Below are 27,727 nucleotides of genomic sequence, written 5' to 3' on the forward strand. Positions count from 1 at the left end.
CCGCTCTTAGGAAGATCTGGGTCTAGCTTCCCAGGTACTTCAATGAAGTCAATCTGAAAGCACCAGTGGGCTCTGAATCATCACACCGGCCTTTTTTTTTCCTCCCCTTTTATCCCAGACACCCCCTTTTCTCTGAAATGTCTTCCTCGAAAAGTCACTCCCATGGGCAGTCTGCCCCCCACCCCCATACCCCCTCACCACCTACATTCAAATCCGTCTCAGGCGACGTTAGGCAGGTGCAGCCCCCGGAAGATCTTTTGTATCATAGGTGGGAGAGGAGGTGGCAGCGGGGATGCCGGTAAGTCAACCGGCCTCGCGGCGGCGGCTGGCAAAAAAAGCAGCTCCGGCTGGAGGGATCATGCGACCCGGCGGACTGAGAGCTCAGGAGGCGACACAGGAATTACGAAGCTCAAGAACCGGCCCCCTCGCTTGCTTCCTCCTCCATCGCCCCGATCGAGGGCGGCCGCTCAGCAGCCGCGGCCTCCTGCCACCCGGGAGCCCAGCCCCCTCGCTCTTGCACGCCCCTTGGCTCTCCGCCTCCTACTGGGAGCTAGGAGAACTCTCTCGGAGGTGGCTGGTGTGAGGTTTAGTTTGTCTTTTTGTTTTTTTCTATTTCAGTATCAGCCCTGGGTGAGGCTTCCGAAGAAATCCTGAAGGGACTTCTCGATGGGGCTCAAGGTTTCGAAGAGAAACAGAGGGAGGGGAACACTGCCTTGGATCTGCGGTCTGACTTTGGAAAGGCCATCCCCGGGCCTTTCTGGGAGGCTGAAAGCCGGAGACCCCCCAGAAACGCCGCTGGCTTTCTTTGAATTCCCCAAAGGCCCTGGTCGTGGCGGTGGCGGTGGGGGATTGCCGGGTCCTCCATTCCCCGCACGGACACAATGGCCGCCGGCGCCCTGCACAAAGACCCGGCGAGGGTGAGGCGCCGAGCTTCTCCACGGGTCAGAGACAAGGGTCGAGGCCTGCTCGAGACCCCCCACAACTGAGACTACGTTTTCCTGGGGACAGCCCCAGTTCGGCTTCTTGGCACCCCCGGGAGGGCTTAAAGGCCCGGGGTTGCACCTCTCCAGAGCCCCGGGTGGGTGGGCTGCGGCCTCGCGGCTTCCTCCGCGCGCTAGGCCGGGTACCCGCCTGGCCACCGCCCCGTTGCTAGGCAACCGCTCTCCCTCAGGGGCGCCCCCTAGACCTTTCTGGGAGGTGGGGTCTCGCCCCGGCGGCCCGCCCCGGCGTAGCCAATCAATGAGCCTAGGTAGCAAAGAAGCAGAACGGCGAGGGCTCCCATTGGGCACAGCGCCTGCCACGCACGGGGGAGGCGGCGCTCTCACCTGCGAGCCCCGCGAGCCGTGGGGGGCCACATACCCCCTTCATCGGCCAGGTCGTTTCCGGACGCGAGCGCTCTTCGCGGCCAAGTTCCGCGCCGCGGACTGGGGCCGGCCTACCTGGCTGACGGCTCGCGCTCTCTCTTCCGAACGAGCCGGCCTCAGTTTCCCTGAAGAGACCGGGGGAACTTGCAAGCTCTGTCACTTCCGGTGCCGCGGCAGCGCGCGCGAGCCCGAGACGCAGAGGGAGTGCGCGCCTGGAGGACTGGCGTCAAGAACTGGGCGAGAGCGCCCCTTGGCGGTAGATCTGAGGATTCCGGACACAAGGGGGAAAATGTCTACATTCACATTTCCATTCCTTTGGTCAGTTTAATCCACCGATCAGTTTGCATATCGAAAAAGCGTTGCCTTGTGGCTAAGAACCTTGTGTTTGGGATTCTAGTCTTGACGATTTGGCAAGTTACTCAACTGCTGCGCGCCTCAATTATCCTTAACTCTAAAAAGTATAAACTAGCCTCCCTCCTTGATTTATTGTGGTGATTTTAGAGTTGTTGTTTGTGAAGTCCATGGTCTGTGCTGCATAAATGCATTCAGCAATTATTTATTGTTCCGGTTGCTGAAAAGAGAGTTAGGAACAAGACAAGACATGACCCATGTTTTCATTGAGACTTAAACCCTTGAGGTGGAGAGAGACAGTAAACAACTGAGAAAACAAACAAGGTAATTTCAAATAGTGACTAGGGCTCTGAAGAAAACAAATCAGGGTATTGTCATAAAGAGGGTGAAGGAAGAGGTGGTCCATTAAAATGGGTGCCTTCTCTGCCCAGTGAGGGAAACAGACATTTTGTTTCAACTGTTTTTTAATTGTTTGAGTAGGGTGCCAGAGATGGCCTCTTTGAAGAAATGACATAGAACCCAAGACCAGAAGTGTAAGAATATGCCAACCCATTGAAGGAGTGTAGAGAAAATCAACCTTAGCAGAGGAACTGGCTTGTACAACGTGTCCTGAGGCAGGAAGCTTCTGGCATGTCCCAGAAACTGAAGGAGAAGCACTGTGACTGAGGGCAGGCAAATGCGATGTGAGAGGAGGTTGAGAAGTTTACCATGGGAATGATTTGGAATTGATTCTAAACATTGAAAAGTTTTATTTTGTGATAATTTAATTGATTAAAAATAGGATATTAAAAATATACCAAAGAGCATAGAAAGTCCTTTTCCCACTCCTGCTTTCTAATCCCTGCTTCCCCTCACAGAGATCATCACAATTAATTAATTAATTTTTCTGCTGACTGTGTGACATGTGGGATCTTAGTTCCCCAACCAGGGGTTGAATTCATGCTCCATGCAATGGGAGCACAGGGAATTAATCACTGGACCATCAGGCAAGTCTCAGAGAGCATCACTCTTAAACCTTTCTTCTGTAGTCTTTCAGAGATGGTCACTGTATTCACAAGCAAATGTGTATGTAAAAATGTTTTACACAACTGGTAACTTGCTATAAACACTTCTACATCTCGCTTCTTTTTGCTGAGCTCTATGTTTTCAGTCTACCCTGATTTTTTGTTTTATTTTTAAAATATTTAAGTATAATTGATTTACTATGTTGTGTTTATTTCAGATGTACAGCAAAAAAAAGTCAGTTATACATATATCCATTCTTTTTGGATTCTTTTCCCATATAACTCTCCCTTAATTTTTTAAATTAACACACAACTTCATAAAGATATGGGCTTCCCTGGTGACCCAGACGGTAAAGAATCCACCTGCAATGCAGGAGATCCAGGTTCAATTGCTGGGTACGGACGATTCCCTGGGGAAGGGAATGGCTACTGACTCCAATATTCTTGCCTGGAGAAGTCTATGGACAGTGGGCTACAGTCCATGGGGTCGTGAAGAGTCGGACACGACTGAGTGACTAACACTTTATAAAGATATGCCGTAATTTACTTGCCAATCCCCTATTTAGGGACAATTAGGTAGTTTCCAGTCTTATCTTATTATAAATAAAGCTATAACTTGTTCATTGGTTATTTTGCATATGTGGGAGTTTAACTGTTAAGAAATTCCTGGAAGTGGAATTGCCAGTAACTGAGTATATGAATTTGTTTTTGTTTTGTTTTAATGGATATTGGCAACATGCTCTACATAGCATCTGCACCAGTTTGTCCTCCCACCATTGAAGCATGAGACGGATTATTGCCTCACATTCTGAGCTACACAGGGTGTTATCAGACATTTTTATCTTCGCCAATCTGATAGGTAAAAACTGAGAGGAACTTTTATTTTTCATTTCTTTTGATTAAGAGTGAAGTTGAGCAACTTTTCATATTTATATGAGTCTTATATAAGGGGGGAGGTTTTGTCCTGATGAATTCTCTGTTCATTTTGTTCGCCCTTTTTTTCGGTTGGTCTTTCTGTTGAACTTTTTTCTCATTGATTTGTAGACTGTTTATCCTTTTTTTTCTCCCCTACATATAGGTTATCAATAGTTTCCCAATGTATTATTTATTACCATGGGAAAACTTTTACTTTCTATATAATTAAATGTATGAGTCTTTTCCTTTGTGATTTCCAGGTTCTATGTCATTCTTATGAAGACTTTTTCCAGTTTGATACTATAAAAATACTCTATTTTCTTCTACTTGGTTTCATATTTTACATTTCAATCTTTGTTCCATCATAAATTCCCTTCAGTGTAAGATGTGAGGCAGGAATCCGTAAATTTTTTCCAAATAACTACCCAGTTACCCCAGTATCATTATCTTTTCCCAACTCACCTGAAATATCTCATTACCATTGTCTATATTCCCAAGTGTATTTGTGTCAATTTCTGAACTTTTTATTATGTTCCATGGAAAGGTTTTAAACTGGCACAGCACATGATCTGATTTCCTTTATTAAAACCTGTGGTGTCACAATCATTTCAACGTGGAAACTTTTATTCTGAAGGTCTATGAGAGGCTTAGGGAGCCCAGCATAGGGCAGAGTAGCTGAGGGGCATTTTAGGTGGAAGGCGCTGCCTGAGCAGAGGTGTGGAGTGTTAACAAGAGGGTCCAGATGTGTCTTACAAATAAACCAAGATGGCTGGGAGGAAGTGGTGGCAAAGGAAACAATGCAAATGTGTTTCCGAGGGTGCTGAACACTAAATAGGCACTGGAGGAGCCAGCCATCCTTTTTGAACGGAAAGGACATGAAGAGATTCATGTTTGGGGGAGATAGAGCATTTGGGGAAGGAAACTTTGCAAGATTTATTAAGATCCTTAAAAATGGTTCTGGAGGGACTTCAATGGTGGTCCAGTATTTAAGACTCCACACTTCCAATGTAGGGGGCGAGGGTTCAATACCTGATCAGGGAACAAGGAACTGAGATCCCATATGCTGCATGACATGATCAAAAAAAAAAAAAAAGACTCTGGAAAGATCATTGAAAAATAATCTTTGATTGGAATTGAATTTAAGAAAAAACATGAAGTGCAACCAAAGTTTATCCACGGAAATGTTCATACAAGGTTATTTATAGCACAGGATAGAAAAACTGAGAAGTTCAGTAAAAAGAATGATGCTTTAAATAGATTAAGTTCACACCATACTTCATGATGTGGAAAAATACTCATACCATAGAAGTTTGAAAAAAGAAGGTTACAAAGCTATTCTGAGAATTATTCTAATTTATTTTAAAATGTACATTACATGCAACATATAGTAGAAAAGATTATACCAGGATGCAAAAAGGTGGTTATTGCTACATAGTCAAATTATGGATGATTTGATTTTCTTTTTTATACTTTTTGTATTATCTAAACATGACTATATTTGTAAAATTGGGAAATACTGTTTATAAAAACACGTCTGCTGAGATTTAGATGATGAGATGCTTATGTTATAATGTTAAATGAAGATAAAGATACACAAAATTAGATTTGTGACATCTCAACTCTAAATACCATGCATAAGAAAAAAGGCTGGGAAGTCAATATGATAAAGACAAAAGAAAAATGGAGAAAGCCCTTGTGCAGATGCTAAAGAGGAACAGAAACGAGTGGCCAATAAACCACAGACATTGAGGTAGATGCTCAACCCCACTAGTTTTCAGGGAAAATGCTGATGAAAACCTCAGTAAGATACGATTTCACGTTCATCAAATTGGCAAATCTGAAATTCCATCAGATTGGCAAATGAGAAAAACTGTCTTTTTTTTGTTCGATGACTGTTCAGCAGTTACTTCTTATTTTTGGTGTTTTCGTGAGTCAGTGAGCTCAAGTCCTTCTACTCTGCCATCTTGTCTCCTCCGTCCAGATTATTTTAATGATGTCCTAAACTTTGGTAAATATCTTGCCTTTGACTGACTTCTAGAGCTCCTTTCAGTCGACTCTCAGAAAGCAAACCATCAATCTACTGCAGGAACTGGAGGGAATGGTGCTGCCTGCTTGCCAGCATCTCCCTCACCTTGGGAGAGGAAAATTGGATAAGATCAAGTATGGTTCAAGAATATGGAATAGGGACTTCCCTGGTTGGTCCAGTGGTAAAGAATCTGCCTGCCATTGCAGAGGACATCGGTTCGATCCCTGGTCTGGGAAGATTCCACATGCCATGGGGCAGCTATGCCCGTGTGCCACAACTAATGAAGCCCATGCGCCTACAACCCGTATTCTGCAATGAGAAGCCACCACAATGAGAAGCCCACACACCTCTACTAGAGAGTAGCCCCTGCTCATTGCAACTAGAGAAAGGCTGCACAGCAGCAAAGACCCAGCACAGTCAAAAATAAAAAAATAAGTAATCTAAAAAAAAAGAATACGGAGTAACTTTGGGGAAAAAAGTATTGTTATAGGGTAGAATTGAAGATGCCCACAACCTATGACCCAGCAATTCTATTTTTTTATATATGTTCTAAAATAACTCTTAACACATGTGTGACATGCAGGTATAAGGATGTTTCTAGCAGTACTACTTGTTATAGCAAAAATATGGAAACTATCCAGTTGTTCATTATAGCAGACAATTAACCAAATGGTAGTATGTTTATGGGCTTCCCAGGTGGCGCTAGTGGTAAAGAACCCACCTGCCAGTGCAGGAGACATAAGAGATGCATAAGCATATATATTTTTTTGTAATTTAGAAAGTTTTTTTAAAATAGAAAAAGTCTCCAATATTAAAGTACCTTGACCTAGGCCAGGGTCCACTGCAAATGCACAGGATGGAATTTCAAGTGATTTCCCTTTTCCAACTTGGAGAAGAATACAAAAGTGAAAGTGAAGTGAAATTTGCTCAGTTGTGTCCAACTCTTTGCGACTCCATGGACTATCCAGGCCGGAATACTGGAGTGGGTGGCCTTTTCCTTCTTCAGGGGATCTTCTCAACCCAGGGATCGAACCCAGGTCTCCCACATCACAGGCAGATTCTTTACCAGCTGAGCCTCCAGGGAAGTGAAGAATACAAAGGCACCACTCATTTTCCTCTGCTCTATGAATTTGCCTATTCTGGAAATTTCATATGGATGGAATTATACAGTATTTGTCCTTTTGAGTCTGACTTCTTTTATTTAGTATAATGCTTCTGGTTCATCTATTTTGTTGTACATATCAGTATTTTATTCCTTTTATTAAAGAATACTATTCCACTCTATGGATTTACCACATTTTATTTATCCATTCATCAGTTGGTGGATGCTTAGTTGTTTCCTATATTTCATTGCTTTTAATTACTGTGTGCTAATTTAATTTCTGTGTGCCAAAGTGTCATCCCTTGTGGCTCAGACGGTAAATCCGCCTGCAATGCAGGAGATCCAGATTTGAGCCCTGAGAAGGGAAGATCCCCTGGAGAAGGGAATGGCTACCCACTCCAGTATTCTTGACTGGAAAATTCCATGGACAGAGGAGCCTGGTGGGCTACAATCCATGGGATCGCAAAGAGTCGTACATGATTGAGTGACTAACACACAAAGTGTAATCATAGATCACAGCCTTGTCATGGTAAAGGGGCTTGTGTAACTTGAAGTTATAATCCAGGGCATGCAGGGCCACCCAAGATGGGCTGACTCAATAGACCTGAATTTGAGCAAACTCGGGGAGATAGTGGAGGATAGAGGAGCCTGGCGGTCTACAGTCCACGGGGTTGAAAAGAGTCAGGCACAACTTAGCAATTGAAGAATAACAATGAGGTATCTGTAATCCTTCCTCCAGAATGGATTCCACATCAGCCAGGAAGAGACCAGGACGCCCACAGAGCTCCCTGTGTTTGGTTGGATGGGAACTGTAGAAGACAGATCCTTCTGATGACTGTCACCAATGGCTCACAATTGTAAACTTCTCCGGGGGTGTCACTGGGTGATCACAACCACCTCGCCTGGAGGTGTCCGAGGGTTATTCCACCACCTAGAGCCAATGACCAGCTGTTGTCTATTTTCCATGAAGTAGGCGGTCTCTACTGAGCTGAAAGGCAGGTCCAGATTTCTGGCCTGGTGACCTGGTTGGATGGTGGAGGGAGTGACAGACATGGAATGAAGAAGATTTGGAAGGGGTAGGAGTAAAATGTTGGGTCTTTCCTTCTCACTTTTTAAATACAGAGCTTGGCTTCCTGCACTTCTCCTTTGCAGACATCTTTCCTCTTCTGTTACAAGAAATAATAAACTCAAAGCACACAAATATTAATAATACATGGATATATTCTTTTTAAAAAATTAAAGATAAATCTCCAATCGATGTGTCCTGTTTAGCTCCTTCCCTCTGAAGTTCCCACTCTCTGAGTCTCAATTTCCTCAATCTATAAGACGGAAATACAACATTACTTACATCACAGGGTTATTGTTAGGATGAAATGAGTTATGCACAAAGTACTTCAAAGAGTGCCTGGTATGTGGTAAGTGCCAGGTAAATGCTAGCTGTTATTACTTCTTCACACCTGTGGGTAAAGTGTTGCACTGTTTTGCATAGTAAAAAAAAAAAAAACCATAATGATCAATTATACTTCAATAAAAAAAGTACTTAAGGTCCAGAAAAAAAACCCATAATGGTTTCATAATGAAAAAAACAAACAAACCCACAATCAGCACTTTGTGTTTTAACTCAATAATGTGCTTCAAAGATACCTCCCTATCAGTCCAGATCTATTGAACTCTTTTTGAACTGAGGCTTAGTGTTCCATCCTATAGACAGTTTACTGAAATAGCCCCCCCTACTAATGGACGGTTAGGTGGTTTCCAGTTTCTCACAACTACAACGCAACAGCCTACTAATTGATATCCCTATTTCTGCTCTCCTTCCCCATCCCCCTGTTTTCAGCATAGCAGGCAGAGTTATCCCATTAGAAGTAGAAAGTTAATCAATGCTTAAAACCCTCCCAGGACTCCCACCTTATTCAGAGTAAAAATGAATTTCCTTACTAAGGCCCACTATCTGCATCCTGCCTGGGAATACCTCTGGCCTCATTTCCTGAAACTCTCCTCCTTTCTGTTTGATCCAGTCACCCCGTGTGTGTGTGTTAGTCGCTTAATCGTGTCCAACTCTTTTCGACCCATGGACTGTAGCCTGCCAGGCTCCTCTGTCCATGGAATTCTCCAGGCAAGAATACTGGAGTGGATTACCATTTCCTTCGCCATCAACCACCCTGACTTTCTAGCTATTTCTAAAGCATGCCTCTCTGCTCTTGCCTTTGCACTAGCTGTTCCTTCTGCCTAGAACACTCTTCCTTAAGATATCTGCATAACTTACTCCTCCTTCTTCAGGTCTTTATCCAAATGTCCCTGAACTACCCTATTTATACTTAACCTTTTACATGGATGAGGTCAAAAGAGTCATGACTGAAATTGTGGATAGAGCCAACCAGATGTATCTGTGTTTCTTTCAGGTCTAAAATTCTACTTTTGGTGATTTCAGACCTTGATGTCTCCTATTCATAAGTAATGGAAATTTGAGACCCATCATTCCATATTAATGGATGCAGAAGGACTCTCTGGGGCCAGGCTTACCTCTTGTTAATTTGGGAGGACTTGGGAAGTTCTTGTACACAGCCTCCTGGCATTGGTTCATTCATTCACTGAGCCCCTTCTGCCTAGTAGGCTCTGAACACAGCACAGCTTTGATACCCCTTCTCTTCTAACATAAAATGAGCATGTTTACCTTCCCTGCTCATGGCCCTGCATGTACCTGGAGGTCGGTGAACAGCCAAAGCCTAGGCAGGCCCTGTCCTCCCTTTGTCCAGCCCTGTTTCTCCTCTTCTTTTCATCCACCCTTAGGGGCCTGGTGAGCAGACAGCTTTGCATTTATCACCTATTGTGAGATATCATTTACTTACTTATTTACCTTGTTTAGTGTCTGTCTTCTCCACTAGTATATCAGCTCCTTGAAGACAGAGATTTTTGTCTGTCTTTTCACTACTGCATCCCCTCATTTAGCACAGCGACTGACACATAGTAGGCGCTCAGTAAATGTTGCAGATACTGTGTCTTCATGTGAAAGTTGATAAGTGTGTCTCTTGGAACTAAATCTAGAAATAGAAGTCCTAGGTTGCAGGGCACACATGTTTGACATTTTAAATAGATGTTGCCAAGTTGCCCTTTAAAACAGCTGAACCCATCCATTCTCCCATCTTCTGAGTTACCTTGTAAATTATTGATACCATCACACTTTTAATTTTGGTCAATCTGATGGGTGAAAGACAATACTTCTTTGTTTAATTAAATTCAAAATTAAATTCCAGCATTACTGCTGAGATCAAGCATTTTTCATGTCTTTAATGGCCAGTTTTGTTATTTCTTCTACAAATTGCCTTCCCTCCCACTCCCACCCCCACTGAGCTTTTGTCCTCTTATCACTGATTCTTAGGAGGGTTTTTTTGTTTGTTTGTTTGCATTTTGTTAGATGTGTTGGAAATATTTGATTTTATTGTTTTTTTTTAAAAATAATTTTATTATTTATTTATTTATGGCTGTGTTGGGTCTTCATTACTACTCTCTAGTTGTGGTGCAAGGGCTTCTCACTGTGGTGGCTTCTCTTGTTGCAGAACAGGGGCTTTAGAGCTCATGAGCTCAGTGGGGTTTAGTTGCCTTGAGGCATGTGGGATCTTAGTTCCTGGACCAGGGATTGAACCTGTGTCCAGTACATTGGCAAGTGGATTCTTAACCACTGGACCAGGAGGGAAGTCCCTGTTTGTTTTTCTTTTGTCAAACAGAATTTTAATGTTTTGATTTGGTCAGTCTTTTCCTTTATGTCTTAGTTTTTTTCTTTTATCTTACTTTAAAATTTCCTATATGATGTCATTTTTTTAAGCTGTAAAAATTTTAATAATTTTATATCTTTAGGATTTTAATTCATCTGAAGTTTGTTTTTGTAAATAGTATTGGATAAAAATCTAACATAATATTTTCCCCAAATGAATAGCAAATGTCCTAAATTCATTATTTGTTCCATCTGATTTGAAATTCTACTCAGCATTTACTCAATTCTGATATCCATGGGTCTGCACTCTTAAATTCTTCTACTGATCTTTTGTTGTTGTTAAAAAAATTTCTATGCCAGTATCCTACTTTAAAAAATTGTGGAAAATTTCAAATGCACATATGTTTGAATATGTATATACGTGGGCTTCTCAGGTGTTGCTAGTGGTAAAGAACTCTCCCACCAATGCAGGAAACATAAGAGATGCAACTGTCACCCCTGGATCAGGAAGATCCCCTGGAGGAGGGCATGGCAACCCACTCCAGTGTTCTTAACTCGGAAATTCCCATGGACAGAGGGGCCTGATGGGCTATAGTTCATTGGGTCGCAAAGAATCAGGCACGAAATGACTTAGCACACATGCACGCATGTTTATATGTATCATGAACCTGTCAGTCAGGTTTTTAAAAAATGTTTTATTTATTTGTTTGACTGCACTAGGTCTTAGTCGGGGCAAATGGGATCTTTGATCTTCATTGCAGCATGCGGCATCTTTAGTTGTGGCATGGGGGATCTAGTTCCCTTACCAGGGATTGAACCGGGGTCCCTGCATTGGGAGCATGGAGTCTTCAGCCACTGGACCACTAGGGAAAATCTCCTGTTACTCAATTTTAATAATTGTCAATTTGTGGCTAACCTTGTTTCAGCTATACTCCCATCTTCTCTTCTTGGCATACTCCAGATTATTTTGAAGCAAATTCTAGAGTTATTTCATCCTCACCATTTCTATATGTATCTCTAGAAATATTGAAAAACAAAAACAAACCAAAAAACTCTACTCTTGCTGTATTTTGCTTGTTTTTTTCTGTTTTTTTTTTTTTAAAAAACTATATCTTTTGTCTTTTTGCTGTCCAGTTGTCCCAACTGGATTTTGCTGATTGTATCCCCATGGAATCAATTAATGATACTTTAAAAATTATAATTTTGTAATATGTTAATATTTATGGCAATTCCCCCTATTATTTTTCAAAATTCAGATGCCAAGTCTTCTATTTTTTTCTTCCATGTGAATTTTAAAGTCAATTTGGCAAATTCCATGACAAACATGTATTGGATTTTCATTAGAATTGCATTTAACTTTTAATATGGAGAATTTACAGTATTAGAGCTCACCATTCATTAATAAGGTATATGAAAGCATGAGTCACCCAGTCATATCTGACTCTTTGCTCCTCCATGGATTATAGCCCACCAGGCTCCTCTGTCCATGGAATTCTCCAGGCAAGAATACTGGAGTAGGCAGGCAGACATTCCCTTTTCCAGGGGATCTTTCCGATTCAGGGGTTGAACCCAGGTCTCCTGTATTGCAGGCAGATTCCTTACAGCCTGAGTCACCAGGGACACCCAAGCCTTATTTATTTTTATAGTTATCCAACAAAGTTTCAGTTTTAAAATTTCCTGTAAAAGTTTTAGGCTTATTTGTTAAAACTTTTGTAGTTTTTTTATTATGAACACTGATCTTTTAAATAATTTTTATGTATTTTTACTAAGCATAATTTACATATAGTAAAATACATGAATCTTAAAGGTACAACTTACCAAATTTTACCTATTATAAATCAGTGTAATCATCAGATCCAGATATGGAACATATATATCACTCCAGAAAGTTCCTCAGATTTGTGTCCTTTTAAAGAAAAAGTTAGTTTATCCCCACCCCAAACTTAAGATTATACAAAATCCAATATATTAAAAAAACGTATTTTAAAAAAAGAAATTTCTCAGGTTGAGAAGGGGACCCCCCCTTCCACCCTCCCCTGAGGAACCCTGAGGGGTGTTGGAGGCCAAGTTTGACAATCCATTCTTCTCCAAAAACCCCCCAAACTGTGTGTACAGTGTTTATATTCACATGCATATTTTGAGGGTGCATGGAATTCTAGACCCAAGCTGTCCAATACAATATTTAAATGCAAATTGGAAAATAGAAAATAAAAGAAAAAAAAATAACAAAAAAAGAGAAAAATAAATAAATAAATGCAAATTGGTTAAGTTTAAATAAAATTAAATGTTCCCTTCTGCAGTTGCCTTTTCCACATTTTGAATGTTCAGTAGCCATGTGGTGTCACTGTGTTGGACCACACAGGGTAGAAGAGTTTCATTACCACAGAAAGTTCTATGGGGCAGCACTGATCCAGAGAGTTCATTAGCTTCTCAAAAGCATCCATGACCAGAAAATGTTGAGACACTAGGTCAAGTCAGTGAAACTTACCTTTAAGGAGCCAGAAATTTCTCTGGAGAGCCCAAAGCTCATCGTTGTGACAGAGGCTATGGTCTGCCATGAGTATTACTCCTAGGGCTCCTAAAAGCTGTTAAAATATATCCAGATTTTATGCTTTAGTGACTATCTCCTTTTTTCTTAGACAGGGACATCTGAATTCTAATAATATTTGCCATGAGAAAGGTGCTCTTGGTGCCCCAGAGCCTCTGTGCTCAGCGTGAGGCACAGTGTGAAGTGGGAAAGCGTGGCAGTGACATTGTTCTTTGGTGTGTGGTCGTTCTAGGTGGGCAAGGCACTCCTGGAAAATGCACCGGGCTCTTGCTACAGACGGAGAATATTCAGGCGGGCGCAGATGACTTTAGGAAGTAACACGCAGCAACAGAGTGGACCATCCCTCCACACCTAGGATTCCTGGGCCACTCGGGTAACACGGCGCCAGAATCTGCAGCAGGCATCTCAGCCTCACAGAATGCTGGGTGGAATAACAGGGGTCCTGGGAGAACCCAGAGCCAAGACCATCTGGCTCAAACCCTTCTTGTCAACACAAATAGGTCCCGAGGCCTGAGATTTTGCCAGTGTCTCTTGGTTTAGAGCAGGGGTCTCAAAACTCAGTGGGCATCAGTATCAGCTGAGGGGCTGATAGAAAACAGATTGCTGTGCCCACTCTCAGAGTTTCTGATTCAATAGGTCTCACGTGGGACCTAAAATTTACATTTCTAATAAGTTTCCAATTATACTGATCATCTGGTCCTTTGAGAACTACTGGTTTGGAGTAATGCTTCTCAATCCCGGCTGCATATGAGAATTGCCTGTGCACTTGAAAGTGCCAGTGCACAAGCCCCACAGACTAATTAAAACAAAATCCCGAGGGGTGTGTGTGTGTGTGTGTGACTGTTGATCTTTTTGTTCTTGTTGCTGCTATTACCTCCTAAGTGATTATTGATGATAAATAGGACTAGATGTTCTTAATGCAAATCCCATCTTCTCCACTCAAAAAAATGTGATTTTAAACAAGTTTACTCAATTTCTCTAAGCCTTTGTTTTCTCTTCTACAATATGAGGGTAATAAAACCAAGGATGTTGGTGGAATTAAAGGAGAAAAGAACAATCCTTTAAAAACCGTGGCTTCAGGCACTAACATCCATCGGGCGTGGACTTGAATGAAGAGTTTGACAGACTCCACAGTTGGCAAAGTATCTAAGGGCCAGTCTATGTTGCATTGAAGGGTGCGTGCTAAGTGGCTTCAGTCGTGTCCCACTCTTTGCGACCTATGCACGTTAGCCCACCAGGCTCATCTGTTCATGGGATTCTCCAGCAAGAATACTGGAGTGGGTTGCCAAGCCCTCCTCCAGAGGATCTTCCCAACCCAGAGATCGAACCCGTGTCTCTTAGGTCTCCGTCGGCAGGCGGATTTTTAACCACCTATCCCAAAATAGTTTGTAGCGGAGCATTCTGGGCTTTGCAGTAACTTCCTTTGTCGAGTTGTTGCAACCGGCTCTCGCAGTTACACTACATTTCCCAGAAGCCTTCGGGGCCGGTTGTTTGCTTGTCCCTCACCCTGACTTCCGGCGTCGCCAGCATCTCAGGAGCCAACCGGAAGGCTGGGATTGCCGGTTCCCGGCACGCTGATTGGTGCGTTTGTGCAGAGTCTGCGTTCAAATTTTTCAACGGTACTGAATGAGTTCCGCGGCGGATCTTCGCGGCGGTCGGTTGACAGCGCTGGGCTGAGGCGAGCAGTGAGGAGGAAAGAGGAGCAATTGGGGCGCCCGGCGGCCTTCACCCTAATTTCAAGCGACTGGAGGTCTCCGCGTGGAGGGCGCAGCTACTGGGACGTGTACTGCGGGGGTGACGCCCTGACCCGCGGAGCTGGAGCGGAGCAGGAGCTGAGCTTCCGGCCTCCCTTCCATACAGGATTTCCCCGTGAAGTTCGGCGGGACCAGGTCTAGCAGGCTGTTTGCAGGTAGAGGCGGAGGCCAACGTGGGAAATAGAAGGAGGAATTAGGGTGAGGCTGTGGGCTTAGGGTAATGAAATTACCGTATCGTTACCCAGCACACAGGCAATAATAAGCGTTTACTAGACTCAGCACTGGGTGTTTTCTCATTTAATTTTCTCCCCAAGCCAGTGAAGTCGCTGCTAGTCTTAGCCGTCTTTTATAGGAGGGAAATGAGGCCCGTGATCTAGATAAATTTCTAGAAATGGGTGATACAGTAGCCCGTCCTCAAGACGTGTGGCGTTTGGTGGAGGAAAACAGGTGTAGCCACGAAACAACTGCATCTCATAACTATTTTGTAAAATAGAAAGGTAAAGGAAATGAGAACACAGTTGAAGGCGTGTAATTCGACTTGGAGTTGACTTTCTGTCGGGGGATTTAAAATTCATTCGATTTTATCAGCCCTCCCCCTTTGTGTGCATCACTGGGTATTATTGTCTTTCTAATTTCCTGTCCTAAGACATTTAACAGATTGGAGTGGAAAGAAAAAGTGAACCAGATTATAATATTGTAAGATTGTTTTTCTCCCTGTTTTCTTCATTGCTGCTGCTGCTGCTGCTAAGTCGCTTCAGTCGTGTCCGACTCTGTGTGACCCCATAGACGGGAGCCCACCAGGCTCCTCTGTCCACGGGATTCTCCAGGCAAGAATACTGGAGTGGGTTGCCATTTCCTTCTCCGGTTTTCTTCATTAGTGGTTTCTTTTTCGCACAATTTTCTAGTACTTAGGTACCAAGAACTTTCAATCAGTCCTGCTTAGGACAAGATAGCATCGGAGTGCTCTACAGATTTCGCTTTAAGATCATCACTTGAAGTTTGCCCTGATTCAGCCTTACCTTGTCTTGATAATCTATGGTCTGTCTTTGAAATTGTCTCATGAGATGTCAAAATTCGAACTATTTGCTGCAATACTAAGGATATTTTTGTGTTGCGGCCTCAGTGTATCACACCCCCTGTCAAGCCACCCCTAAATCAAACTTGAGTCCCTTTGGTTGGTTGTTTCGGTTTTGTACTGTGGGGTGTGTCAATTCGGTATTAGGTTGTCACTCTTGGGATCAAAATTATTGTGACTCCCAGCTCACTTAACTAATTGATCTTTGAGGTTATACTCTGTGCTCAGATTGGTGTAAGATAATGTGTGTGTACAGTCAAAGGGTTTCTGGTATGCTTGAGGACAAAAGTCTGATTCAAATTGACAAGTGACAATTAGAACAAGACGAGATAGCATCTGCATATTCTAGTTTTTGTATTGTCAGCCCCTGGCAGTTTAGAGGTAAGGGAGATTGTTGAGGCTTAAAACAAGCAAAGGTAGCTTTGTGAAGCAGGGGGGACACAAACTGCTCTTGATAAAGAGAGGTTAGTTAGGAACCAGGGCAGTCTTGGTGCATGGAAACCACCCATTCAATATCTGTTGAACTGGAAAGGCAAGAAGGTGTTATCTTAAATTGACTACAAAATTTCAGGTATGAAAAACTGAATATATGGAATTAGGTTGATAAATTTGTTTAAACCTTCAAGTCATTTAGATAAAATAGTTATTTTGGGCAGCCTTATGCTTAAGTCTGTGCATTCTGACCTTAATAAAGTTGCCTGTCCTGTAGCTGCAGTTAGGCTTCAACAGGTGACAGGATTAGTGGAAGGGTCCTTTATTTCTTGTATAGGCACCAGGAGAGGGTCAGAGTTCTCCCGTATTTCCTATGTGTATTTTTTCTTTAGCCTTTCCCTAATTCTTTTGGAATTGTTGGGGAAGAAATGAGGAGAAGAGTTTTGTGGGTTTGTTTTTTTTTTTTAAGAAAGTTTTGAGTTTTTTTGTTTTTTTTTTTATCCTTAGTTTATGGCTGAATTGCATCTTCATTGCGGCACATGTGCTCTTCGTTTTGCTGTGCTTAGGATTTCCCTAGTTGTGGTGTGCGGGTGTTTTCTCTTGGGTACCTTAAGGCATGCAGGCTTCAGTAGTTGTGGCTTGTAGGCGTAGTTGCTCCATGGCATGTGACATCCTAGTTTCCGTACCAGGGATTAAACCCAGGTCCCCTGCATTGACAGGCAGATTCCCAACCTCTGGACCACCAGGGAGGTCCCCAGAAGGAGATATGAAAAAGTCCTTTGGCAAATGAATTTTCTTTGCCATGGGTAAACGTAGAAAGCAGAATTTACTCCAGGGACATTGAACAACCCAATCAATTCTGTGAATAGATCTGTGTTTGAGACAGATCACCTGCCAAGGTACTTTGTGAAAAAAATATAGGTAACTGGAAGGGGTTCTGTTTTTGTTTGTTTGTGTAAAGGAACTTGATTGGGGGAAATTAAAGGTTAGTGAGAAAGGTATAAAATTGTATGTAGGAGCAAACTTTAGAAATTTTTTTAATAAAATGCTCTTTCTACTTTTTTAAATTTAAAAAGGTAGTAAAATTTTTTTTTCATATACAGGGTGCGTACTCTTTGTCCTGATATTTGAATAGGACACACACTAATGACCCCTTGATGTTAGTGCTCCTCAGTTTCAGGCTGTGGAGAGGTTGCTTTGAAGTGGAAGTTATGTAACAGCAAAAACAAAGGGACATAGCACATATACCCTGAAAAACTTTAAGAACACTTTTACACTAATGAAACAATAATCTGTTGAGTTTGGCGTTTAGGGGGCATCATGCTATTTAGACCTTAGCTCTCAGGAGTACTCTTGTTTTAAGCATGGTTATCCTTGGTGTTTTATACCACCTTCTGTTCTCTGCTAACCTTTTTTGCTACAAAGAACTTGAACCTGTTTCATCATCTTTCTGCTTCTTTCAGATTCTGGAAAAGAAGTATTTTCTGGACTTGAGAATTTCAGGAGAGGTGAAAGAGTATATTGCATCTTTGAATAAAGTCTGTAGTCAGGGGTACTGACCAGATTAAACCACAGGTAAGGCTGTGGTCACAGTGTTACATTGAAAAATAAGGGGAGTGCTAATAGCTTAAAAATTATTTACATAATTTTCATTCATCTTTATAACATAACATTTTGGAAGAAAATTTATTTAACATGGAAAAGAAAATAATGTCACCCACTATCCTGCTTCTCAGATAAATTATGGATAGCATTTTGGTAGATTTCCTTCCAATGTGGGATGGGTGGGTAATGTATATTTGGTTTTAAGAAATCATGCACTAATAACTATCATTTTTTTCCACTTTATAATTAGGCTATGAAAATTTTGTCATTTCATTAAAATTTTCTATAACATAATTTTAATGGCTATTATTCCGTTATATGGTTCTGCTGTAGTATTTTACCCAGTGGAATCACTGGTCAAAAAGAATGCATATTTTTAACACTTTTGTATGAAACACCATATTGCCTCATAGGATAATTGTGCTGATTTACCTATCCACTGGCAGTGTACACCACACAGGCACAATTTTACATTTCTAAAATATTTAATGTTTAGATTCACGAGGTACAAAAATCAAAGTAATATAAAAAAATTTAGCTTTCAAAATCTTCTAACCCTGTCACTGTCTATCTCACCCCTTGCCACCTCATTGGTAATCACTTTTTGGGGTGTCTGCTTTCCAAACCAGACACCTTTTGAGGGATATCATTCTCTATAAGACTGAGTGAGATTTGGCTAGTATTGTAACCTCCTATAGCCCCACTGTCAGCCCTTACAAAGTCTCTCAGCTTCTTACTTTTGGAACATCAGAACACTTTGGTAAAGGTAAGAGTTGTTATTTGGCCTAGAGGTAAATGGCATCTTTGATTTCTATCCAGGTTCTATTAGTCATTTAAGAGTGAATTATGGTTTTATAGAGTTCTGTGGATGAATAAAAAAAAGTGGAACTGAATTTGTAATCATTCAGAAATGAAATATGAAAGTTTGGAAGGAAAATGATAGAAAAGTGTGTTTGCTCGAGATTTCTGGACAGTGATGAATTAGAACAAATGTCCTTGTGTCCTGTGCTGACTTCTAAGAGCTTGGAGAGTGAGAGATTGTCATTGGATTTTAAATTGACCCAATTTTGGAAGCTTCATAGATCTGTTTCTGTAAACAGATCTGATTTCAACATAGAAGTTAGCAAACAATTGTAGAAACACAAAGTCCATTAACTTTCTTCAGACTTGGTTTGTGACTTTGATTAACAATTAAAATTGCAGTCTGGATTATGTTGCCATTTGCCATCTCTTGCTAATCCTATGTATAGGAAAAAAAGAAAAGAAGAATGTAAGTCTTTTCTCCCTGGGTAAGATGAAAATAACTCAACTCTAACTTGTGGTAGTGTAACAAGATCTCTTATCCCTTGTGGAAATAGGAGAGGGTGTCCCTGGGGAAATGGCACTGCCTGGGATGGGACCATTTTAACTATACTTCTAATGAGGTCTTGACTTACTCTATTTATTCTATTGTATTACCATTTATTTAACTCATGATTTTCCTCCAACAGAACGAGGCAAGACAGTTCACAAGTGAACTGTGAGGTATTGAGATCATCTATCACACCAAAGTTTTTGTTTTTCCCAGGAGCTGCTGGTCTGCTATTTCAGCCTTGCTTAGAATGCACCCTTTTCCAGCTTTCCTCCACCCTACTCTGAACCTGCACCTATTGATTTATAGAGCTTGTCATGGCTGGTTATTTTTGGTTGGAGAGTGAAGAGAGACAGGGAGCCATGGAGGTTAATTTCAGTTGAATGTGGAAATAAGTTACATTGCTTCTTTTACAATCTTTCTTAATTACAAGCTTCCCAGTATGTGTTTTCCTTTTCCATTTATTTCTTCTGCTAGAAAAAGTCAGTATTCATCTTTAGCCTGCAGAACTCTACATGTCTGTCTGTATCTTTTATGTATCACTTCCACCAGCAAGCCTTGTCTGACTCTCCTTCATCTGTTACCCTTTTCTTCACTTCCACAGTGCTGTTTGTTTATCCCTTGTTAGTGCAAAGATCACCCTGTATCACAATTAACTGTGAGTTCCTTAAGGGGAAGGATTATATGTATCTTTTCAGACTTTGTTTTTTGGAAACAAGAATAAGCTATGTGATATGATGGATGGCATTCAATAGGCAGTTTTAAAAGGAACCTAACTAGTTTATAATGTAGGAGAAGCCTTTTCCTCGGGTCTGTCATAGGATTATTGGTCAGGAAGAACTATTTCTTCACACAGAATGTTTAGTTTTGCAGAAGTCTGAAGCTTGCAGAAGTCTGGTGGATTCAGGTAATTTTGAAATGTGAAGCCAATTCTCTTGCGGCAGCTTGATTTGTGTTGGGGAATGTGGTTGACGCATGTGCCTTTTTTTTTTTTTCAGTGAAACCTGTTGACAGAAATTCAATCTTGATTAAGGGGTGCAGGAAGGCATCCAGTTCCACCCTGCTTGGGGCTCTCATTTAAACAGTTGGCTTTGGCCTGTTTCAGTTCCCACAAGGCTTTTAGTTTTTGAAGGTTTCATATCCTAATATTTGTGGGAGAGGCGCTGTAATGAAGCTATCAGTTGCCAGTAGTTACTTTTCGTTTTGTTCATGTACTTGTGCAGTCACTCTTTATTGAGGCGAGTCAGACTTCTCAATGGGTATATATTTATTTTCCTTTTTTTTTGGTAATGGGGTAGAGAGGTGTACTAGACCAAAAGATGGCTCAGAAGATTTTTTGAAAAAGAGATCATTTTAAAAATTAGTATTTTGGTTTTAAATTTTTAACCTACATAAACATTAGGTATATTTGGGTTTGAGCCCCCTTTGCCTTTTAACCCCCACTGATCAAAAAGCAGTTCTAGACTTCAGAGCACATTCCTCCTTCTGATGCTTAAGTAGTCCCTTTTACTCTGAACTGTCCAATGAGAGATTCAGACAAACCTCCATCTTGTTTATAGCAAAAATTTATATGCAAGAGTAAAAACTTAGGAAAAAAAATTAAGGGGTGATGTTTTAGTCTATGAGAAGATTCAGCTCCGAGCTTTCTTGGTATACTTAGAATAGGGTTTTTAATTTACCATAGTGTTCTTTTTGCAAAACTTGTTAAAAATGCTTAATTTTTCTGTAGAGAATAGTTTATTTTTGTATTTGTCTAACAGGCTCCTCATTTTTGAAGGAATATTGATAGGAAAACCCTGTATATTATAGTGACCTCAGATTTTTTAATTCTATCGTTACAAGAAGTTATAGTCTTGTAACTCAGTGCTACTACCTGCCAGTTTGTGATCCTGGAGTAGCTTGGATCCTGGAGGAACTGAGTGAAGTTGCTCAGTCGTGTTCGATTTTTTGTGACCCCATGGACCTGCCAGGCTCCTCCATCCATGGGATTTTCCAGGCAAGAATACTGAAGTGGGTTGCCATTTCCTTCTCCAGGGGATCTTCCTGACCCAGGGATCAAACCTGGGTCTCCTGCATTACAGGTGAGCTCTTTACTATCTGAGCCACCAGGGAGTAACTGAGTCAGTTCCTTATTTGTAAAACTGATGATGATATCTACTTTCTGTTTTGTTAATACAGTTTAAATGAGATAATATATATGAAGTGCCTAGTAAAGTGCTTGTGCTTGGCCTGTAGTACACAATCAGTATTTGGAAGTTATTATCTAAAATTGTCTTTCACAGATGTATAGAACAGACTTTTGGACTCTATGGGAGAAGGCGAGGGTGGGATGATCTGAGAGAACAGCATCGAAACATGTATATTATCAAGTGTGAAACAGATCGCCAGTCCAGGTTGGATGCATGAGACAAGTGCTCGGGGCTGGTGCACTGGGAAGACCCAGAGGGATGGGGAGGGGAGGGAGGCGGGAGGGGGGATCAGGATGGGGAACACATGCATATCCATGGCTGATTCATGTCACTGTACGGCAAAAACCACTACAATATTGTAAAGTAATTAGCCTCCAACTAATAAAAATAAATGGGGGGACAAAAAGAAGTGGAAAAAAAATAAAATTGTCTCTCACTCTTGACATTTGATATTTATCTACATAAATATCTATTTTTAAGCAAATAGGAGAGGCAGTGGATAGTGTGGTGGATAAGGACACTTCCTTTAGGGCTTGTCTGAGTTCAAATCCTGGCTCTGCTACTTATGTGTATGACCATGAACAAATAGTAAATCTCTCTGTGCCTCAGTTTCCTCATCTGTGAAATTAATAATAGCACCCACTTTATAGAATTACTGTTGAGAATTTAGTGGAGTTAATACTTGAAAACACTACACAGTGTCTGACTTGTCATAAGTACTCAGTAATTGATAGTTATTACTATTTTTAACTTTGCTATTTTTAACTATTTTTAATTTTGCTTTCAAAATTTTTATTAGGTCAATACATAGGATTTTATACAGAAATATTAACAAAGAAAATGTTTTATCATTTGGATATGTGAAGTTAGTACCAGTTTATAGACCATGTAAATGGGAAGCCTTATTTCCAAAAATCAAAAGGTTTAACAGTTATTGCTGGATTATAAGAGTATTTAATACAAATCCCAGAGAACTTAATGACTTCTGGACTGTCACCATAGATTTCGGGGGATAATAATACTGGTTAACTAACTCTTTAAACTGAAAAGGTATGCATTGAAATAATAGAATAAGAAAGTTAATATAGTGAAAAGTGTTCCCCTGACCCAGACCTCCCAGCTTTCTTCCCAGTCCCAAATGCTGTTAACACTTTTGTGTCTTCTGCAATAGTCTATGTATATATAAAGGTATTCATGAGTATACATTACCCCTTTCCTCTTTAACCTGAATGAGAACACACACTTGTACATTTTGCTTTTCTTATTTAATAGCTCTTGGAGCTCATTCTGTAGAAATCACATATGTAACATTATTTAATATTAAAGCTACTTAATATCTTAATATGTGGTTGTGCCATAATTTATTCAACTAATCTATTGGTCAAATTTGCATATTCAGTTTTTTTGGCTTTTATGAACAATGCTTTGTGAATATTCTTATATATGCATAGATACATGTTTATAAGATAAATTTCTACTTTTGGCAAGATCTATCGAAGAAAAATGCAAATTACTTTCTAAAATTTAAAAACAAGAAAAAAGGCTGTGAAAGGTTAAATTTGAATTCTTTCCAGGTGGTTTTCAGCAGCATGCTTTGGTGGAATCATGATTTTTAGAAGACTAAGTGGGATTGCTGCATATTACATTCCTGCCTCTTCCCTCCCCCTAACTTTACTTGTCTTTGTAACATTCCTGCCTGGGAAGTCTTCCCAGTGACCTGGGTTAGGCATTAAGATCATGGGAATCCAAGATTTTCCCATGTTTTCTAGTATGTTTGTTCAAAGAATAGGAAAACTTCCTTCTTAGAGCAGAGGAATTTTAACCACTGTCAGTTGCTGGAGAATCTTTCAGTAGGATCCTTTGAATAGAAATATGGCAAGAAGAGGAAAGGTATCAGTAGGTCAAAAGGCAGTGATAATATCATAGTACTCAAAATAACTTCTTACTTGTTTATGAGAAGTAGGTAGGCAGAAAGGTGGAGTGACTTCCCCGTTGTCATATACATCAAGTAATGCCAGGGAGAGGCCTAGAATTCTGTATTTCCATGTTGGGATTGCTTAGTAAGGACCTATATGAAAAGAGTTTTATTGTCTGGAGGTAGGTGGTTGCTGATGTTTGATCACCACTGATCAGTGATATCTGTTACTCTCGGCTATTTACTCCTGTGTGTATGATGACTGCTATAGCTCTAGCCATTACATCTGCATTCAGGGCAAGAAGCAAGGTGAAGGAAAAGGGGAGGAGCAAGGGCTGTCGTGTATCTATATTAGGAAAGAATGAATTTTTTTATGAATCCCTCAGCAGATTCCTACTTTGTTCTTATTGGCCAAAGTGTCCCATGGCTACTACTCCACACTTGGAAACTTGGTGATCAAGGAGGTGATTTCTGTCTTAGAGTACTTTTTACTGTTTTGATGGTGTTCAATGAAAACTATTTAATCATAGCTTGATTTAAACCATTTTAACCTCTAATTTTCTTTATGCTTATAGTTCATACTATATGATTTACATATTCATACTGTCTTATCTCTTAAGTCTAATTAATAGTCTAAACATAAGTCTAGGCTTCCCTGGTGGCTCAAATGGTAAAGAATCCACCTGCAATTCAGGAGACCTGGGTTTGATTCCTGGGTTGGGAGGATTCCCTGAAGGAGGGCGTGGCTACCCACTCCAATATTCTTGCCTGGAGAATCTCGTGGACAGAGGAGCCTGACAGGCTGTAGTCCGTGGGGTCATGAAGAGTCTGACACGATTGAGTGACTAAGCACAGCACATCTTTTAAATCTGATAGGCCTCCTGTCTAGATTTTGAATTCCTTTGTGTCTGAGACTAGATCTTCTACTTTTTGTATGAGACAGTGTCTCATCCTTGAATATTAGTGAGAAAGGAGCTCCAGTATTATCAAGCCCAGATTTATGGCCCCTAGCAAGTATGAACTGCTAACACATAGCTTACTGAGTTAAATTGAATAATGAAAGTAGAAATGGGGAAGTGTGAAAACTTAAGAATTGAGGATGATAAAGAATCCTCTATTCAGGGTAAAAGACTATGAAGATTATTTCTACTTGGAAAGAAATACAGTACTGTTTCCTATACAGTACTGTTTCCTATGCAAATATAGACCATAACTACATTAGCATGCTTCTCTAATTCATAGGGTGAGGGCAGATGATGTAGAAAACATATTGTACTAAAGTCAGGAGCCTCAGTTCTAGATCAGATTCTTCCTTTATATAACTTTATGATATTGGGCAAGTCTTTTTTAATTTCCCTTACTTTCAGCTTCCTCTTCTAGGATGGGAATAATTGATGCTTTAGAGGATTATTGAGGGTATTAAAATTGTGTGTATTTAGTATTGATATTTCATGGTGCTTGGCATGTGTAAGCACCTTTGGTGCCTTGTTTTTGTCATGATCATTAGTAGTATTGTTGTATGATCCTAGAGGACCTCATTTTGCTTTATTTAATCTTTATCTATAAACTGAAAAATATAGGTGTTATTTAAAACTCCTCCCAACTCCAAAATGTCACATTTCTATACTTAGTACTTCAGCTGGAGCATTGTTATAAAGGTACCTGTGGAGGTATAGCTTCAGTGAGTTCATAGGGGAGACCATGGGAAGATGAGGGTCTCTGGTGCGTAGATTGATTTCACTATGTAAACCAAATAGAACAAATTCCTTCTGAATTACCCAAGTCCACTGAGAGAAATTACCCAAGTCTGCTGGCCAAACCACCAAGCAACAATGAGTTTGGGCGGACCTAATCTCATAATTTATCTCAGAGCATAGGTATAGTGGTATAATATAGAGAAAATGAGTACTGAGGGCTATTAGTACCTGGAAGAGAACTAGCACACCTCTCTGTAATGCAAGGGGATATTACTGTCCTGAGAAATGTTTTCACATTATGTGTCAATAGTCAGTGATTCTGTCTTTTAGAATTTGTCTTCAGGGAAGAATTAAGTATATATACAGAAACTTAGCTTCATGGATATTCTTCTAGTAGTATCTTTAAAGTGAAAGTATTGGGGCAGTCCTAATATAGGGGATAAGTAAATTAGGGCACAGTCATTAGTTGCTGATATATCTATATTGACATGGAAGATGCTTGCGATATGTGAAGCAGATTCAAAATGTCAATGATCCCATTTGAAAAAGAAAGTAAAAGTTAAGTGTGTGTATGTGTTGTGTGTGTAGAGATTGAGAGAAATTGTGTGGGTGTGTGAAGTAGTATGGCATTGTGGATTTTTATGAAAGCGGTTTTTGTGATCTCGTTTTTAAAAATGAGCATGTATTCATAAAGGCTTAAAGAAAGTACTTAAATTAGCAAATGTGTATTTAAGTCATTAACTGATGTCTACTTGTCTTCCATGATACAGAATACTTTTAAGTCCATGTCATTCTATAATAAAGACAAATGATTCATTGGGTTTCATAGGGAAATTATTTGCCAAGTGAGTATAGCCTTTAGGCTATTACTTTCAGCTATTTTTTTTTTAACCACATTGGGTTGGAGTGGGGGCTGACACTCCTACACAGGTTTCCATAGGACAAAGGACACAGGACAGTTCTTCTGTACAAAGTATGCGGAAGTAAGGATGGGCCCACATCTTTGACATTTTTTTTTTAACCTAATCTGGATGTTGTCCCTTTTATGTATTTTTTATTTATTTATTTATTTTTTCATGTATTTTTAAAAATACGTCTCTTTATGCCCAGGATTAGTATTTTTTACAAAAGTATTTTTAAAGAGGAAACGTGTACTTGGCAAAACACTGTCGAGATTTTTTACTTTGTATAAGATACTGTTCTAAGCACCTTAATGGATGAGGTATACACAAGTGAGTAGAATTCATCCTTGTCTACAGGAGCTTAGCATTTACTAGGAGAGAGATTTGCATAGTTAACTAATATAAAATTAGATGGTATAAAAGCACAATGGCTTTGGAGGGGCAACAGTAATGAACGGTAGATGAAAATTGGGAAAGATTTTAGAGATGATTGAATTGGACTTTGAATGATTAAAATTTTGGTTGATAGCTATGATGTGTTTCACAAAATGGTTTATTCAGGGCAAAGAGAAAGTGCATTGGATGTGGATGAGACTGGAAATGAGAAAATGGTAGATTGAGGAAAATAAGATAATGAATGTAAAAGACTTAGCACAGTACATGATATATTGTAGGTGTTCATTAAATTTGGCCTCTTTCTGATTCCAGTGTATTTACCTCAAGGAGTGTCAAGTTACTGAAAAAGTAAACTTTACTTTTAATGTGATTTGAAAAGTAAGGCATATTGCCCAGGTTATTTTCAGAATTGCACATGTGATTGTAAAAGCAAAATAGGGAACCAGTACCTTAGATAAATGTGCAACCAAGTTTCTGAACCATTTATTTCCTTAGGAAGTGACCTGTTGAGAAAAGTGACACAAACGTTGGAAATAACCTACTGTTTTGCACCAAGGGTGGGACACAATGTCACAAGTCACAACCTCTTATTCCTATGATGCTCCAATGGACTTCATCAATTTTTCATCTTTGACTGATGAGGAAGATACACAAAACATAGATTCCTGGTTTGGTAAGTGTCTGCTTTTCTAGTTGTTTTAAGGGTTAGTGACTTGCTTTGTGCTGAGCAGCTTTCAGAAGAATGGATTGTAGATAACTAAAATATAAATTCCTTTCTGCACTTAGAGACTTTGTCATCCATGATATGATAGAAATAGTTGAAATGTCCACTGTTTTGGAAATGGACTATCACTAGAAATCAAAGTTTTGCATTTAAAAATGAAGACTATTTAAGCTTTATGAGCATATGGTAAAATCTGGTTGAAAAAAGTTGAGTGAAATTCAACTACATGTCTGTAGTGAGGGCAGTCACATAAAAACTTGCTTTATTGTCACTGAGCATAGAGTATAATATTACAGCTGGAATGTTGACAATGATACACTCCACAAATCTTACTCAGATTTCCCCAGTTTCACTTGTACTTATTTTCATGTGTATTAAGTTCTATGTAATTTTATCACCTGCGTAGGTTCATTGATTTACTACCACAGTCAAGATATCAAACCGTTCTAACATCATGAGGATCCTTGTGTTCCCCTTTTAGAACTATACTTACCTCACTTGCTACCTCTCCCCAGCTCATTTTTTTTTTTTTAATTTATTTTTTACTGAAGGATAATTGTTTTACAGAATTTTCCTGTTTTCTGTCAAATCTCAGCATGAATCAGCCATAGGTATACATATATCCCCTCCCTTTTGAAACTCCCTCGCATCTCCCTCCCCATCCC

At 40.3% G+C, this 27,727-nt stretch overlaps 2 protein-coding genes across 13 annotated transcripts in view; one reads left to right on the forward strand and one right to left on the reverse strand.

Annotated features, from left to right (window-relative positions):
- The window catches only part of BCL2L1 (BCL2 like 1), a 50,529-nt gene extending 49,020 nt beyond the window's left edge, over positions 1-1,509 (reverse strand). Inside the window, exon 1 of one of the 3 annotated variants that reach the window (XM_065921785.1) lies at positions 1,326-1,509. The gene's annotated coding sequence lies outside the window, so the exon portion shown is untranslated. Of the gene's footprint in view, positions 1-205; positions 823-1,325 lie in introns of those variants that run through there. The other 2 variants (XM_065921784.1, XM_065921783.1) reach the window with 2 other exon arrangements.
- Positions 1,510-14,666: 13,157 nt separating this feature from the next.
- Positions 14,667-27,727, forward strand: part of TPX2 (TPX2 microtubule nucleation factor) — a 46,729-nt gene continuing 33,668 nt past the window's right edge. For 2 of the 10 annotated variants that reach the window (XM_065921788.1, XM_065921797.1), the window contains exons 1-3: positions 14,667-14,931; positions 17,747-17,858; positions 26,834-27,011. In XM_065921788.1, coding sequence (XP_065777860.1) covers positions 26,906-27,011 — 106 coding nt within the window. In that variant the 5' untranslated portion in view covers positions 14,667-14,931; positions 17,747-17,858; positions 26,834-26,905. Of the gene's footprint in view, positions 14,975-17,746; positions 17,859-23,784; positions 23,808-25,810; positions 25,886-26,833; positions 27,012-27,727 lie in introns of those variants that run through there. The other 8 variants (XM_065921790.1, XM_065921794.1, XM_065921789.1 and 5 more) reach the window with 8 other exon arrangements.

Source organism: Muntiacus reevesi, chromosome 2, assembly GCF_963930625.1.
Source record: "Muntiacus reevesi chromosome 2, mMunRee1.1, whole genome shotgun sequence".
Lineage (NCBI taxonomy): Eukaryota > Metazoa > Chordata > Mammalia > Artiodactyla > Cervidae > Muntiacus > Muntiacus reevesi.